Here is a 17097-nt window from a genome sequence, read left to right on the forward strand (position 1 = left end):
GAGGTGTGACCAGAATGGCATGTGTGGGGGGGCAGTTAACTCATCTGGGGAGGCAGAAAACAATACCTGAAAAAAATCGGTGGAAAACCACTACTACAACTTCAAGCATAATAATAATAATAAAAATAATAATAATAATAGTAATATTTGGTAATGAAAATATGGTCACACTAGCATAAATCATGACCGTCAATTTTGTTAACAGTGTGGAATTTTTTATGAAGTTTTTTTTTGTACGATGCATGCAACCAACAGCAAACTATCAATAAAATAAAGGTATACAACATATGATTACTACAGGAGAGCTAGAACAGAAACATAGCCCATTGTAGTCATTATGACATTAGGCTGTGGGCCAGATGAGCTTATGGTGCACCAGCAACCCCCCACACCCATCCGTCCCCACCTTCCAACAAAACTAACTGTTTTTTAATAAGCCTGGCTATGCTGAATGGAAATTTAATGTTGACATTGAAAATGTTGGGATGCACCATCTACTGGTGTTCATGAATAGCTGACCTGTGACCTGGACCAGTATCTACAGCAGTGTTTCCAGCCGGGGGTACGCGGTGCACGGGGAGTTTTTTTTTTAAGGCGCCACACTTTTATGGAGGACTGTTTATGAAGGAGACTCCAGTTTTGTGATGAATGTTACATGAGTTAGGCCTGTTAATGTATTCTTAAAAAGAGAGAAATGTTACTTGTTTAAGTTAGATAACAAAGGAAGATTATTTTGATTTAGTATTTATACTATTTTGGTTAATTATTTATATTTCAAGAAAATGTTTTTTATTCTTATGTTGAATTCAACTGAGGTTAAAAAAAAGAGAGAAAGCCTGAGAATTTTATGTTCAAGTTAAGGATATTAAATAAAATGATTTTCATGTAATATCCACTGTGTTGCTCTACTTTTGGAGAATCATCGCCAAGTTGTATGTGTGAGGGGGTACTCAGGCCAAAAAAGGTTGGGAACCACTGAACTACAGTACAAGTCTGCGGTTACACTCAGAAAATTCTGAAACAAATTCCTTCATGTCAAGATCTTCTGTGATTTCCTTCTCATGTGCCAGAATGACTACATCTTTCTTCCTTGAATGCAGCATTGTTGGGCGTAGTGGAGTGAGGATGCGGTTCAGGGTGGAGAAAGAGCTTTCGCATGCAGCTGAAGACACGCCAATGACAAGTGCTGTGACATATACAAACTTTGCAGATATATGCTTCTTTAAAATCACCATCAGCATTTATTCTATCAATACAAGACACAAACAGAGATGATACATCGTGGCCTTTTTCTGGCCAGTTTTCTTTGGATGGACAGGGCATTTCTCAGGGGGGCAGGACTTGTTCCTGCGGGGACAGTGCCCCCCCCCCACCCCCCAAGCCCCCCCCCCAAGCCCCCCTGTAGCAACGCCCCTGGTTTTCAGTCCAGGGGGATAAGATATGAACTGGATTAGATTTTCTTGGTGGACAGCTTGACATCGGGCTGAACTACCTGAGCAGGGTGTTCTGAGCTGAGGCCTCTGGGCTGCTTGTGTGTTTGTGGTGAAATGTGGACTCCTTTGCTTGGTGTGTGTGTCAGTTTAAAGGGTTGTTCAGTGCAGTTTACCTGCTGTGCATTGAGATGGTTTTGGTTTAATGGCTGCAGAGCCATCTGAAACTCTGCCTTTGGTTTAATGAAATGCTGAACTGATTATTGTGTGATGATAAGAACAGAGACAAAGAAAAGTTGCATCTCTGACAGAATGTTTGTTTTGTGGTATCTGCTGGCATGCCGTGACGTTCACACCCTGCAGGTAGCGACACGGCATGTCAACGCCTGTCATTCCTCACTGTTTCTGTCCCTGTCATCACTCATCATGGCTTTGTTTGTTCAGGTCTCTGCCAGCCTCAGCCTCAGCTCCAGCCCGTCGCCAGGAGTCGCTCGACAAGATGAGTTTGGGCCTGAGCACCGAGCTGAGCACCCAGAGCTCGTCTCTGCCCGAGGACGACCCCTACAGATATCGTGTTCATGCGGCGTCTCTGATTACTGAGGGCGACGGCGGCCGGGATTCAGCGGTGTCCCAGTCCAACCCAGCTGATCCCAAATCAGAGCACAAATGGAAGAATAGATTTGAGGGGGTGACTCAGTACAAACCCAAGAAAACTGTTGGTTCCCCCTCCTCCCTCTCTGCAGAGATGTTTACCCCGGGCAGCAGCCTGAATGGCAGCACTGTCTCTCTGAGCGGGGACGGAGCAGCAGCAGCAGGCGGGTGGAGCCTGTCGGAGCAGGTGGAGCCTGCAGCAGGCGGGTGGAGCCTGTCGGAGCAGGTGGAGCCTGCAGCAGGTGAAGGGGAGGGCCGGGCGGAGAGGATAAAGTCAGGCGGGGACTCGCAGCAGCTCACTGCATCCTGCAGCAACACCGAGGACGACGAGTCCTTTGGCTTCTCTGGAGTGTTAAAGGCCACGCTGGTGGAGCTGATCCCCGACCCTGCTTCCCCCGACTCCCCCGGCTCCCCCCACCACCTCGACATGGACACTCTGGTGGACACTCTGAAGAGCATGGGGCCCTCCCTGAGGCCCAGGACCACAGGCCTGCGGGCGGCCGCTCCGGCCCCCGTCTCCTGCCTGCCACCCATCGTGGAAGATGCCGTCACCTCCACCCTGCGCCCCTCCGTCAGCAGCCCCGCCAAGGTGCCGGATGTGGCCGATTCCCCGAGCGCAGCGTACACTCTGCCTGCTGATCTGGGCCTGAAGAGGAGCGTGCCCAGAGACGCTCGGCCCCCCCTGCAGCTGATGAAGAACGGCAAGGTATTTACTCTGACTTTACATCCACAACCAGGAGGTCTGCAGCTCTCACTGTGGTTACAGTTCCAGTGTTCATGCTGTGGTCCTCAGATAATAAGATGGAACCCTAACCCTAACCAGAGGACTGAGAGTCTACACCAACATGCTTATGGTGCAGTTTGGTTGCTCTTTTAAGGGTCTCTCAGCAGCCAGCAGCATGACTTACCTGTCCTGGCAGCTGCTGACCAGCTAACCCTGATGCTAACCCTGATGCTAACCCTAACCCTAACCCTGACCCTGATCCTGATCCTGATCCTGATCCTGATCCTGATCCTGACCCTGATCCTGATCCTGACCCTGACCCTGATCCTGACCCTGACCCTGATCCTGATCCTGACCCTGATCCTAACCCTAACCCTGACCCTGATCCTGATCCTGACCCTGATCCTGATCCTGACCCTGATCCTGATCCTGATCCTGACCCTGACCCTGATCCTGATCCTGACCCTGATGCTAACCCTAACCCTGACCCTGATCCTGACCCTGACCCTGACCCTGATCCTGACCCTGACCCTGATCCTGACCCTGACCCTGATCCTGATCCTGACCCTGATCCTGACCCTGACCCTGATCCTGACCCTGACCCTGATCCTGACCCTGACCCTGACCCTGATCCTGATCCTGATCCTGACCCTGACCCTGACCCTAACCCTGATCCTGACCCTAACCCTAACACCTAACCCTAACCCTGATCCTGATCCTGATCCTGATCCTAACCCTGACCCTGATCCTGATCCTAACCCTGATCCTGATCCTAACCCTGACCCTGATCCTGATCCTAACCCTGATCCTGATCCTAACCCTAACCCTGATCCTGATCCTAACCCTGATCCTGATCCTAACCCTGATCCTGATCCTGACCCTAACCCTAACACCTAACCCTAACCCTGATCCTGACCCTGATGCTAACCCTAACCCTGACCCTGATCCTGACCCTGACCCTGACCCTGATCCTGACCCTGACCCTGATCCTGACCCTGACCCTGATCCTGATCCTGATCCTGATCCTGACCCTGACCCTGACCCTGACCCTAACCCTGATCCTGACCCTAACCCTAACACCTAACCCTAACCCTGATCCTGATCCTGATCCTGATCCTAACCCTGACCCTGATCCTGATCCTAACCCTGATCCTGATCCTGATCCTGACCCTGACCCTGATCCTGACCCTGACCCTGATCCTGACCCTGACCCTGATCCTGATCCTGATCCTGACCCTGACCCTGACCCTGACCCTGATCCTGACCCTGACCCTGATCCTGATCCTGACCCTGACCCTGATCCTGACCCTGACCCTGATCCTGATCCTGATCCTGACCCTGACCCTGACCCTAACCCTGATCCTGACCCTAACCCTAACACCTAACCCTAACCCTGATCCTGATCCTGATCCTGATCCTAACCCTGACCCTGATCCTGATCCTAACCCTGATCCTAACCCTAACCCTAACCCTAACCCTGATCCTGACCCTAACCCTAAAAAGTCATTCAATTTTAGATTTCAGTCATTTTCCAGGCCTGGAACTGTCATGAAATTGATTCCTGTTGCTTGTAGTGAGCTAAATGAGGATGTGTGGTGGTGACAGATGTGACACAGATGTGTGGGGTTGGGTTGATCTGACTGTAAAGTATCCCTCTGAGCTGTAATTCCAACATGAAGATAACTAGTTTGGGTAAAAGGGTGGAAATGAGTTATTTTTCTCCCACAGAAACTGGAACTAAAATACATTTAATGGTTTTGGTTAAATGATGTTGAAAGCTTTAGTTTGTGTCTGAGCTTCTCCTGGCTTCTCCTCAGGACGTTAACCCGCCGGTGGTGAATGGAAACGGAGCGCTGCTGCCTCCCACCTCCCGCCTGGACAGCAGCGTCCTCTTCGGGGGCTACGGCTCCTCAGACCAGACGCTGGAAAAGGAAAAGGCCCATCGGCCCCTGCTGCGCACCGGCTCGCTGCCAGAGAAGACCTCCAGCAGCCGCCTCGGCGGGGCCAAGGAGCCGGGCGAGGTGGGGGCCAGGCCAGAGCCGGCGGGGTCCCGCCTGGAGCGCCTCTCCTTCCTCCTGAACTCCCCTCCATCTCTGACGGGAACCGACGACTCCAGAAGCGCCCACATGAGTCGGCCTCCGTCGCTGAGCATCGGCTCTCCGGCCTCCAACAGCCCCACCCGCCTGCTCAGCCCCACCGGCTCCGTGGACCTCCACCGGTCCTTCCCCACCACAGATGCCTCCATGTTCGGCCAGGGGCTGGGGGCCCTGGGCAGCCCCATCCTGCAGAGGAGCCTCAGCGCTGACGGGTCCTACGTGGGGGTCCAGTCCTCCCTGCTGAACAATGTGCACGGAGGGCCTCAGTTCCAGTTCCAGCAGCAGGAGGCAGAGCAGAGCATGGTGTCCAAGTACCGAGCCTTCCCCGACGCCTACGTGAGTTCCCTTTAACTCCCTTTAACTCCCTTTCATTTCAGTCACAGACGAGTCCGGCCGAGCAGCCGGCTGCAGGAAGGTTTGAGTTCACCCACAGACAGCAGGTGGAGAACACCTGCCCTAGGGTAAGAGGGTAAGAAGGTATCCTTGGGTAAGAAACCAGGGTTTCTACACATCAAACACATAAAGACCAGGTTTCCAATCTGCTCATGCACCGTGTGAGAGACGTGAAACAGTAACAGAAGAACTGCTCAGTCCAGCTCAGCTGCAGCCGATCTGAAGGCCAGGTGCACCTGGACAGGTGAGACAGGTGTCCGGTCCACCGCAGGACTCCTTCCCGTCTCTGCAACATGCAGCGCTGCTGAGCTCAGATACTTACCGAACAATGTTCCAACAGGTGGAGGTCCCAGCATGTCTGAGATCCTCCCACCTGTCAGACTCGTGGTTCTCACACAATAGGCCTCATGCAAGAACGTATTTTTATTCTAAATTTCTCTTACTTTTTTCGTAAGAAGGTCTCGTACGACAAATCTGTCATTTTTAGCAGTGTCAGCAGTGGAATTACGAGACCTGCTAAAGCCAAGAAATGGGAAGTTATTACGAGTGCTGTTAATTCTGTGTCACCTGTGGTTGTCACCGAAATAATAAAAAAAAAGAAATGGTTTAATATGAAAATAGCTTTTTTTTTTAAACGTCTCGCCATGGGCAGGCGCTCGATGACTGCGACCCTCGTTCATGGCAATATTGTGCAGATCTGGCATGCCTTCTCTGGGGTATAGAGCAGTTTGCCCCCCCCACTGTATGGAGACACACCCACCTGGCCTTCAGCTCACGGGTGCTTTGATGCGTATATGTGTGCAGTCTGTTGCTGCGGTTATGATTTGCAGTCCAGCCACAGCATGAAAGTCCCTCTTAATTTGTACTTGTTGGACAGCGGTGTATGGGAATCTGATGCACCATGGGTGATAAACTGATGAGAGTTTTGATGACCAAGGAGAGCGCACGACTCACAGAGTACTGGGACACCCCCGATCTGTCTCCAATCTCCCTCTGAAAAGTTCCAGGGGCCAAAAATCCAAGGCTGGTGAGGACCTGGACGTGTGGTGGAACTGGGTTTGATCGGCGTGTTTCTCTCTGGAGTTGTGGCTCCAGTAAGCTGCATATTTGCAGCAGCACAGTCCTTGGCAATCTTAATCGGGATGTCAGCCATTCGTCTGTCTCTACACGCTCTCTTCCAAGAGCCTGAAGCGCTAAGGCATCCAAAAGTAGAAAGTCAGCCGCTGGTTACGCTTCCCATTGACCTTGTTATATAAAGAGTCAAATTAACCTTCAATTAGTGCATAATTTAACTAAAACAGAATAATGTCAGCATAATTATGGGGTATAATGTATATATTTATTTATGTTTGCTTCAAAGTAATTAAATATACAATCCATTAGTCAAGCAAACTTGATTGGAACAACAGCGGACTACTTTAGGAAACTCCTACGACAGCTCTGGATCACTGTAAATTCTGTTCGTACCTGAAAGAAAACGTAAAATACGAAAAGATTGGTGAATGCGCAAATTCTGTTAAATCACTCGTACGCACGACTTAAGAACAAATCTGTGCGTACGAACGGTTCTTGCATGAGGCCCAATGTTTTTACCTTCATGTGTGTGCTCCACATGTCTGAACTCGCCCTGGTGTCTCAGGGTTTTAATGCCTGTGAGGTGTTTATCACAGCTCGTCCTGAAATGATTTTCTCTGGCAGCACGCACACCAACCCTCCCGCTTCAGAGTAATCATTAACCACCATGATTCCTGATTAAAGCTGATGTGCACAGGTACATAAACAGCCTGTTGCATCATGGTAGTCGGGTTATTTCGGCCCATGCAAACACAAACATCTGGAATCTGGAGGTTTGATATCAGTGTTGTGTGTCTGCAGCAGCTCAGCGTGGCCACAGATCACATGACCAGCTGGTGCTGCGTTCAGTGCAGCTCTGAGGTCAGAACATGGTTAAAAACATGGCCGCCTCCAGGTTTGCTTCATCAACGGTTAAATGGTTCACTAAACCGAAGAAACCGAAGAGCTGAAAGAGCTTTAAAAGGATTTAAGATTAAGAGAAACAAGGCGTCATGTTTGTTTTGTTTGCTGCTTTGTGGAGAAAACATGTAAAAGTCGGAGTTAGCAAAATGTAAAAAGCTTTTCTGGCATTTGATTTTCAGACTTGTGAACGTGTTTGATCGGCTTTCAGCCCCACAGCTTTCTGACCCACAGCTTTCAGCCCCACAGCTTTCTGCCCCACAGCTTTCAGCCCCACAGCTTTCTGCCCCACAGCTTTCAGCCCCACAGCTTTCTGCCCCACAGCTTTCAGCCCCACAGCTTTCTGCCCCACAGCTTTCAGCCCCACAGCTTTCTGCCCCACAGCTTTCAGCCCCACAGCTTTCTGACCCACAGCTTTCAGCCCCACAGCTTTCTGCCCCACAGCTTTCTGCCCCACAGCTTTCTGCCCCACAGCTTTAAGCCCCACAGCTTTAAGCCCCACAGCTTTCTGCCCCACAGCTTTCTGCCCCACAGCTTTCAGGCACACAGCTTTCAGCCCCACAGCTTTCAGCCCCACAGCTTTCTGCCCCACAGCTTTCAGCCCCACAGCTTTCTGCCCCACAGCTTTCAGCCCCACAGCTTTCTGCCCCACAGCTTTCAGCCCCACAGCTTTCTACCCCACAGCTTTCAGCCCCACAGCTTTCTGCCCCACAGCTTTCAGCCCCACAGCTTTCAGCCCCACAGCTTTCTGCCCCACAGCTTTCTGCCCCACAGCTTTCAGCCCCACAGCTTTCTGCCCCACAGCTTTCTGCCCCACAGCTTTCTGCCCCACAGCTTTCCGCCCCACAGCTTTCTGCCCCACAGCTTTCTGCCCCACAGCTTTCAGCCCCACAGCTTTCAGCCCCACAGCTTTCTACCCCACAGCTTTCAGCCCCACAGCTTTCAGCCCCACAGCTTTCTGCCCCACAGCTTTCAGCCCCACAGCTTTCTACCCCACAGCTTTCAGCCCCACAGCTTTCTACCCCACAGCTTTCAGCCCCACAGCTTTCAGCCCCACAGCTTTCTGCCCCACAGCTTTCTGCCCCACAGCTTTAAGCCCCACAGCTTTCAGCCCCACAGCTTTCTGCCCCACAGCTTTCAGCCCCACAGCTTTAAGCCCCACAGCTTTCTGCCCCACAGCTTTCAGCCCCACAGCTTTCCGCCCCACAGCTTTCTGCCCCACAGCTTTCTGCCCCACAGCTTTCTGCCCCACAGCTTTAAGCCCCACAGCTTTAAGCCCCACAGCTTTCTGCCCCACAGCTTTCAGCCCCACAGCTTTCTGCCCCACAGCTTTAAGCCCCACAGCTTTAAGCCCCACAGCTTTCTGCCCCACAGCTTTCTGCCCCACAGCTTTAAGCCCCACAGCTTTAAGCCCCACAGCTTTCTGCCCCACAGCTTTCTGCCCCACAGCTTTCAGCCCCACAGCTTTCAGCCCCACAGCTTTCTACCCCACAGCTTTCAGCCCCACAGCTTTCTGCCCCACAGCTTTCTGCCCCACAGCTTTCAGCCCCACAGCTTTCTACCCCACAGCTTTAAGCCCCACAGCTTTCAGCCCCACAGCTTTCTGCCCCACAGCTTTAAGCCCCACAGCTTTCTGCCCCACAGCTTTAAGCCCCACAGCTTTCAGCCCCACAGCTTTCTGCCCCACAGCTTTAAGCCCCACAGCTTTCTGCCCCACAGCTTTAAGCCCCACAGCTTTCTACCCCACAGCTTTAAGCCCCACAGCTTTCAGCCCCACAGCTTTCAGCCCCACAGCTTTCAGCCCCACAGCTTTCTACCCCACAGCTTTCAGCCCCACAGCTTTCTGCCCCACAGCTTTCTGCCCCACAGCTTTCAGCCCCACAGCTTTCTGCCCCACAGCTTTCAGCCCCACAGCTTTCAGCCCCACAGCTTTCTGCCCCACAGCTTTCAGCCCCACAGCTTTCTGCCCCACAGCTTTCTGCCCCACAGCTTTCAGCCCCACAGCTTTCTGCCCCACAGCTTTCTGCCCCACAGCTTTAAGCCCCACAGCTTTAAGCCCCACAGCTTTCAGCCCCACAGCTTTCAGCCCCACAGCTTTCTGCCCCACAGCTTTAAGCCCCACAGCTTTAAGCCCCACAGCTTTCTGCCCCACAGCTTTCAGCCCCACAGCTTTCTGCCCCACAGCTTTAAGCCCCACAGCTTTAAGCCCCACAGCTTTCTGCCCCACAGCTTTCTGCCCCACAGCTTTAAGCCCCACAGCTTTCTGCCCCACAGCTTTCAGCCCCACAGCTTTCTGCCCCACAGCTTTCCGCCCCACAGCTTTCAGCCCCACAGCTTTCTGCCCCACAGCTTTCTGCCCCACAGCTTTCTACCCCACAGCTTTCTACCCCACAGCTTTCAGCCCCACAGCTTTCTGCCCCACAGCTTTCTACCCCACAGCTTTCAGCCCCACAGCTTTCTGCCCCACAGCTTTCTACCCCACAGCTTTCAGCCCCACAGCTTTCTGCCCCACAGCTTTCTGCCCCACAGCTTTCTACCCCACAGCTTTCAGCCCCACAGCTTTCTGCCCCACAGCTTTCTGCCCCACAGCTTTCAGCCCCACAGCTTTCTGCCCCACAGCTTTCTGCCCCACAGCTTTCAGCCCCACAGCTTTCTGCCCCACAGCTTTCTGCCCCACAGCTTTCTGCCCCACAGCTTTAAGCCCCACAGCTTTCTGCCCCACAGCTTTCTGCCCCACAGCTTTAAGCCCCACAGCTTTCTGCCCCACAGCTTTCAGCCCCACAGCTTTCAGGCACACAGCTTTCAGCCCCACAGCTTTCAGCCCCACAGCTTTCTGCCCCACAGCTTTCAGCCCCACAGCTTTCTGCCCCACAGCTTTCCGCCCCACAGCTTTCAGCCCCACAGCTTTCTGCCCCACAGCTTTCCGCCACACAGCTTTCAGCCCCACAGCTTTCTGCCCCACAGCTTTCTGCCCCACAGTTTTCAGCCCCACAGCTTTCTGCCCCACAGTTTTCAGCCCCACAGCTTTCTGCCCCACAGCTTTCTGCCCCACAGTTTTCAGCCCCACAGCTTTCTGCCCCACAGTTTTCAGCCCCACAGCTTTCTGCCCCACAGCTTTCTACCCCACAGCTTTCAGCCCCACAGCTTTCTGCCCCACAGCTTTCCGCCCCACAGCTTTCTGCCCCACAGCTTTCAGCCCCACAGCTTTCTGCCCCACAGCTTTAAGCCCCACAGCTTTCTGCCCCACAGCTTTCAGCCCCACAGCTTTCAGGCACACAGCTTTCAGCCCCACAGCTTTCTGCCCCACAGCTTTCTGCCCCACAGCTTTCAGCCCCACAGCTTTCAGGCACACAGCTTTCAGCCCCACAGCTTTCAGCCCCACAGCTTTCTGCCCCACAGCTTTCAGCCCCACAGCTTTCAGCCCCACAGCTTTCAGGCACACAGCTTTCAGCCCCACAGCTTTAAGCCCCACAGCTTTCTGCCCCACAGCTTTCAGGCACACAGCTTTCAGCCCCACAGCTTTCTGCCCCACAGCTTTCAGCCCCACAGCTTTCAGCCCCACAGCTTTCTGCCCCACAGCTTTCCGCCCCACAGCTTTCAGCCCCACAGCTTTCCGCCCCACAGCTTTCCGCCACACAGCTTTCAGCCCCACAGCTTTCTGCCCCACAGCTTTCTACCCCACAGCTTTCAGCCCCACAGCTTTCAGCCCCACAGCTTTCTACCCCACAGCTTTCTGCCCCACAGCTTTAAGCCCCACAGCTTTAAGCCCCACAGCTTTAAGCCCCACAGCTTTCAGCCCCACAGCTTTCTGCCCCACAGCTTTCAGCCCCACAGCTTTCAGCCCCACAGCTTTCTGCCCCACAGCTTTCAGCCCCACAGCTTTCAGCCCCACAGCTTTCTACCCCACAGCTTTCTGCCCCACAGCTTTAAGCCCCACAGCTTTCTGCCCCACAGCTTTCAGCCCCACAGCTTTCTGCCCCACAGCTTTCCGCCCCACAGCTTTCAGCCCCACAGCTTTCAGGCCCACTCTCTCAGAGATGATGGAAACTGTGGTCCAACAGCTGCAGGACACAGTGATGTCATCCTTCACGTTGTCATGGTTACAGGTTTGTTACCTGGGAGCTGGTAGCAGTTAGTGGATGCAGAGGGTTCGGGCCTCTGGGGATGTTTCTGTAAAAAGAGGTTAAACTGTACATAATGAGAGTTCAGAGGAAGAGTGAGACGGAGGAACTATGCCGTCCGACTGGTGCTGCAGCTGCACGACGGGACGCTGCCGCTTTTACAAGCTGCCGCTTTTACAAGCTGCCGCTGACAGCTGCTCATTTCATCTGCTGGACCTGTTCCCTTACTTGGCTTGTAAACATTTTACTTGTCATTATAAAGAGATTACAGCTTACTGTAGAGCAGAACACGCTCTGAATGTTTCTGTGGCATGTTATCAAATGTCTAAGTCTCTATCTAATGCACAGCTCTCTGAAGGTCCCACCACAGCATCTCAGTCAGGCTGAGGTCTGGACTCAGATAGAGTTCAGATACTTTCTGAAGAATCCGCAGAACATTTTGTGCCTGTTTGTCTTCGGTACACCACACCCATCCCAGCGACCTGTCTGTTCCTGCAGCGATATGGCCTCACCTTTTCTATCATGTTCATCCTCACATTTCTGCACATTTGCTCGATGAGGCGCAAAGACAGACGACGAAGTGAAAGAGTGAGAAAAGGTCAAACAGCTTATCTGCTTTCTATGAGTTCTTACATGATCCGTGCGTCAGCTGAACGCATCTTTTTGGTTTTCGGTGTGTAATATACAGAGGTTCAGATACAGGCACACACCTGGACTCTGTTCAGATACAGGTGCACACACACCTGGACTCTGCTCAGATACAGGCACACACACCTGGACTCTGTTCAGATACAGGTGCACACACCTGGACTCTGCTCAGATACAGGTGCACACACACCTGGACTCTGCTCAGATACAGGCGCACACACCTGGACTCTGTTCAGATACAGGTGCACACACACCTGGACTCTGTTCAGATACAGGTGCACACACACCTGGACTCTGCTCAGATACAGGCACACACACCTGGACTCTGTTCAGATACAGGCACACACACCTGGACTCTGTTCAGATACAGGTGCACACACCTGGACTCTGCTCAGATACAGGTGCACACACACCTGGACTCTGCTCAGATACAGGCGCACACACCTGGACTCTGTTCAGATACAGGCGCACACACCTGGACTCTGTTCAGATACAGGCGCACACACCTGGACTCTGCTCAGATACAGGCGCACACACCTGGACTCTGTTCAGATACAGGCGCACACACCTGGACTCTGTTCAGATACAGGCACACACACCTGGACTCTGTTCAGATACAGGCGCACACACCTGGACTCTGTTCAGATAGAGGCGCACACACCTGGACTCTGTTCAGATACAGGTGCACACACCTGGACTCTGCTCAGATACAGGTACACACACCTGGACTCTGTTCAGATACAGGTGCACACACCTGGACTCTGTTCAGATACAGGTGCACACACCTGGACTCTGTTCAGATACAGGTGCACACACCTGGACTCTGTTCAGATACAGGTGCACACACCTGGACTCTGTTCAGATACAGGCACACACACCTGGACTCTGTTCAGATAGAGGTGCACACACCTGGACTCTGCTCAGATACAGGTACACACACCTGGACTCTGTTCAGATACAGGTGCACACACCTGGACTCTGCTCAGATACAGGTACACACACCTGGACTCTGTTCAGATACAGGCACACACACCTGGACTCTGTTCAGATACAGGTGCACACACCTGGACTCTGTTCAGATACAGGTGCACACACCTGGACTCTGCTCAGATACAGGTGCACACACACCTGGACTCTGTTCGGATACAGGTGCACACACACCTGGACTCTGCTCAGATACAGGTGCACACACACCTGGACTCTGCTCAGATACAGGTGCACACACCTGGACTCTGCTCAGATACAGGTGCACACACACCTGGACTCTGTTCGGATACAGGTGCACACACACCTGGACTCTGCTCAGATACAGGTGCACACACACCTGGACTCTGCTCAGATACAGGTGCACACACCTGGACTCTGCTCAGATACAGGTGCACACACCTGGACTCTGTTCAGATATAGGTGCACACACCTGGACTCTGTTCAGATCCAGTGTGACTCCATTGGGACTCCAGTGTGACTCCAGTGTGACTCCATTGGGACTCCATTGGGACTCCAGTGGGACTCCATTGGGACTCCATTGGGACTCCAGTGTGACTCCATTGGGACTCCATTGGGACTCCAGTGGGACTCCATTGGGACTCCAGTGGGACTCCAGTGGGACTCCATTGGGACTCGAGTGTGACTCCATTGGGATTCGAGTGTGACTCCATTGGGACTCCAGTGTGACTCCAGTGTGACTCAAGTGGGACTCCATTGGGACTCCATTGGGACTCCATTGGGACTCCAGTGTGACTCCAGTGTGACTCCATTGGGACTCCAGTGTGACTCCATTGGGACTCCAGTGGGACTCCATTGGGACTCGAGTGTGACTCCATTGGGACTCGAGTGTGACTCCATTGGGACTCCAGTGTGACTCCAGTGTGACTCCAGTGTGACTCCATTGGGAGTCCAGTAGGACTCCATTGGGACTCCAGTGTGACTCCAGTGTGACTCCATTGGGAATCCATTGGGACTCCAGTGTGACTCCATTGTGACTTCATTGGGACTCCATTGGGACTCCATTGGGACTCCATTGGGACTCCAGTGTGACTCCAGTGTGACTCCATTGGGACTCCATTGGGACTCCATTGGGACTCCAGTGTGACTCCAGTGGGGCTCCATTGGGACTCCAGTGTGACTCCAGTGTGACTCCAGTGTGACTCCATTGGGACTCCAGTGTGACTCAAGTGGGACTCCATTGGGACTCCAGTGGGACTCCAGTGTGACTCCAGTGGGACTCCATTGTGACTCCAGTGTGACTCCATTGTGACTCCAGTGTAACTCCAGTGTGACTCCAGTGTGACTCCAGTGGGACTCCAGTGTAACTCCAGTGTGACTCCAGTGTGACTCCAGTGGGACTCCATTGGGACTCCATTGGGACTCCATTGGGACTCCAGTGTGACTCCATTGGGACTCCAGTGGGACTCCATTGGGACTGGAGTGTGACTCCATTGGGACTCGAGTGTGACTCCATTGGGACTCGAGTGTGACTCCATTGGGATTCGAGTGTGACTCCATTGGGACTCCACTGTGACTCAAGTGGGACTCCATTGGGACTCCATTGGGACTCCATTGGGACTCCATTGGGACTCCAGTGTGACTCCATTGGGACTCCATTGGGACTCCAGTGTGACTCCAGTGTGACTCCATTGGGACTCCAGTGTGACTCCATTGGGACTCCAGTGGGACTCCATTGGGACTCGAGTGTGACTCCATTGGGACTCGAGTGTGACTCCATTGGGACTCCATTGGGACTCCAGTGTGACTCCAGTGTGACTCCATTGGGACTCGAGTGTGACTCCATTGGGATTCCAGTGTGACTCCAGTGTGACTCCAGTGTGACTCCATTGGGAGTCCAGTAGGACTCCATTGGGACTCCAGTGGAACTCCAGTGTGACTCCAGTGTGACTCCATTGGGAATCCATTGGGACTCCAGTGTGACTCCATTGTGACTTCATTGGGACTCCATTGGGACTCCATTGGGACTCCAGTGTGACTCCAGTGTGACTCCATTGGGACTCCATTGGGACTCCATTGGGACTCCAGTGGGACTCCAGTGGGGCTCCATTGGGACTCCAGTGTGACTCCAGTGTGACTCCAGTGTGACTCCATTGGGACTCCAGTGTGACTCAAGTGGGACTCCATTGGGACTCCAGTGTGACTCCAGTGGGACTCCATTGTGACTCCAGTGTGACTCCATTGTGACTCCAGTGTAACTCCAGTGTAACTCCAGTGTGACTCCAGTGTGACTCCAGTGGGACTCAAGTGGGACTCCATTGGGACTCCAGTGGAACTCCAGTGGGACTCCAGTGACCTCCAGTGGAACTCCATTGGGACTCCAGTGGGACTCCATTGGGACTCCAGTGACCTCCAGTGGAACTCCATTGGGACTCCAGTGGAACTCCATTGGGACTCCATTGGGACTCCAGTGACCTCCAGTGGGACTCCAGTGGGACTCCATTGGGACTCCAATGGGACTCCATTGGGACTCCATTGGGACTCCATTGGGACTCCAGTGGGACTCCATTGGGACTCGAGTGTGACTCCATTGGGACTCGAGTGTGACTCCATTGGGACTCCAGTGTGACTCCAGTGTGACTCCAGTGTGACTCCATTGGGAGTCCAGTAGGACTCCATTGGGACTCCAGTGTGACTCCAGTGTGACTCCATTGGGAATCCATTGGGACTCCAGTGTGACTCCATTGTGACTTCATTGGGACTCCATTGGGACTCCATTGGGACTCCATTGGGACTCCAGTGTGACTCCAGTGTGACTCCATTGGGACTCCATTGGGACTCCATTGGGACTCCATTGGGACTCCAGTGTGACTCCAGTGGGGCTCCATTGGGACTCCAGTGTGACTCCAGTGTGACTCCAGTGTGACTCCATTGGGACTCCAGTGTGACTCAAGTGGGACTCCATTGGGACTCCAGTGGGACTCCAGTGTGACTCCAGTGGGACTCCATTGTGACTCCAGTGTGACTCCATTGTGACTCCAGTGTAACTCCAGTGTGACTCCAGTGTGACTCCAGTGGGACTCCAGTGTAACTCCAGTGTGACTCCAGTGTGACTCCAGTGGGACTCCATTGGGACTCCATTGGGACTCCATTGGGACTCCAGTGTGACTCCATTGGGACTCGAGTGTGACTCCATTGGGACTCGAGTGTGACTCCATTGGGACTCGAGTGTGACTCCATTGGGACTCGAGTGTGACTCCATTGGGATTCGAGTGTGACTCCATTGGGACTCCACTGTGACTCAAGTGGGACTCCATTGGGACTCCATTGGGACTCCATTGGGACTCCATTGGGACTCCAGTGTGACTCCATTGGGACTCCATTGGGACTCCAGTGTGACTCCAGTGTTACTCCATTGGGACTCCAGTGTGACTCCATTGGGACTCCAGTGGGACTCCATTGGGACTCGAGTGTGACTCCATTGGGACTCGAGTGTGACTCCATTGGGACTCCATTGGGACTCCAGTGTGACTCCAGTGTGACTCCATTGGGACTCGAGTGTGACTCCATTGGGATTCCAGTGTGACTCCAGTGTGACTCCAGTGTGACTCCATTGGGAGTCCAGTAGGACTCCATTGGGACTCCAGTGGAACTCCAGTGTGACTCCAGTGTGACTCCATTGGGAATCCATTGGGACTCCAGTGTGACTCCATTGTGACTTCATTGGGACTCCATTGGGACTCCATTGGGACTCCAGTGTGACTCCAGTGTGACTCCATTGGGACTCCATTGGGACTCCATTGGGACTCCAGTGGGACTCCAGTGGGGCTCCATTGGGACTCCAGTGTGACTCCAGTGTGACTCCAGTGTGACTCCATTGGGACTCCAGTGTGACTCAAGTGGGACTCCATTGGGACTCCAGTGTGACTCCAGTGGGACTCCATTGTGACTCCAGTGTGACTCCATTGTGACTCCAGTGTAACTCCAGTGTAACTCCAGTGTGACTCCAGTGTGACTCCAGTGGGACTCAAGTGGGACTCCATTGGGACTCCATTGGGACTCCATTGGGACTCCAGTGGAACTCCAGTGGGACTCCAGTGACCTCCAGTGGAACT

General features: G+C 53.2%; 1 protein-coding gene across 1 annotated transcript in view; it reads left to right on the forward strand.

Annotated features, from left to right (window-relative positions):
• Window positions 1–17097, forward strand: part of crybg2 (crystallin beta-gamma domain containing 2) — a 66108-nt gene that overhangs the window by 11181 nt on the left and 37830 nt on the right. Inside the window, exons 2-3 of the mRNA XM_075449713.1 lie at window positions 1875–2787; window positions 4623–5237. Coding sequence (XP_075305828.1) covers window positions 1875–2787; window positions 4623–5237 — 1528 coding nt within the window. The remainder of the gene's footprint in view (window positions 1–1874; window positions 2788–4622; window positions 5238–17097) is intronic.

The sequence above is a fragment of the Odontesthes bonariensis genome, chromosome 18 (assembly GCF_027942865.1).
Source record: "Odontesthes bonariensis isolate fOdoBon6 chromosome 18, fOdoBon6.hap1, whole genome shotgun sequence".
Taxonomy (NCBI): Eukaryota; Metazoa; Chordata; class Actinopteri; order Atheriniformes; family Atherinopsidae; genus Odontesthes; species Odontesthes bonariensis.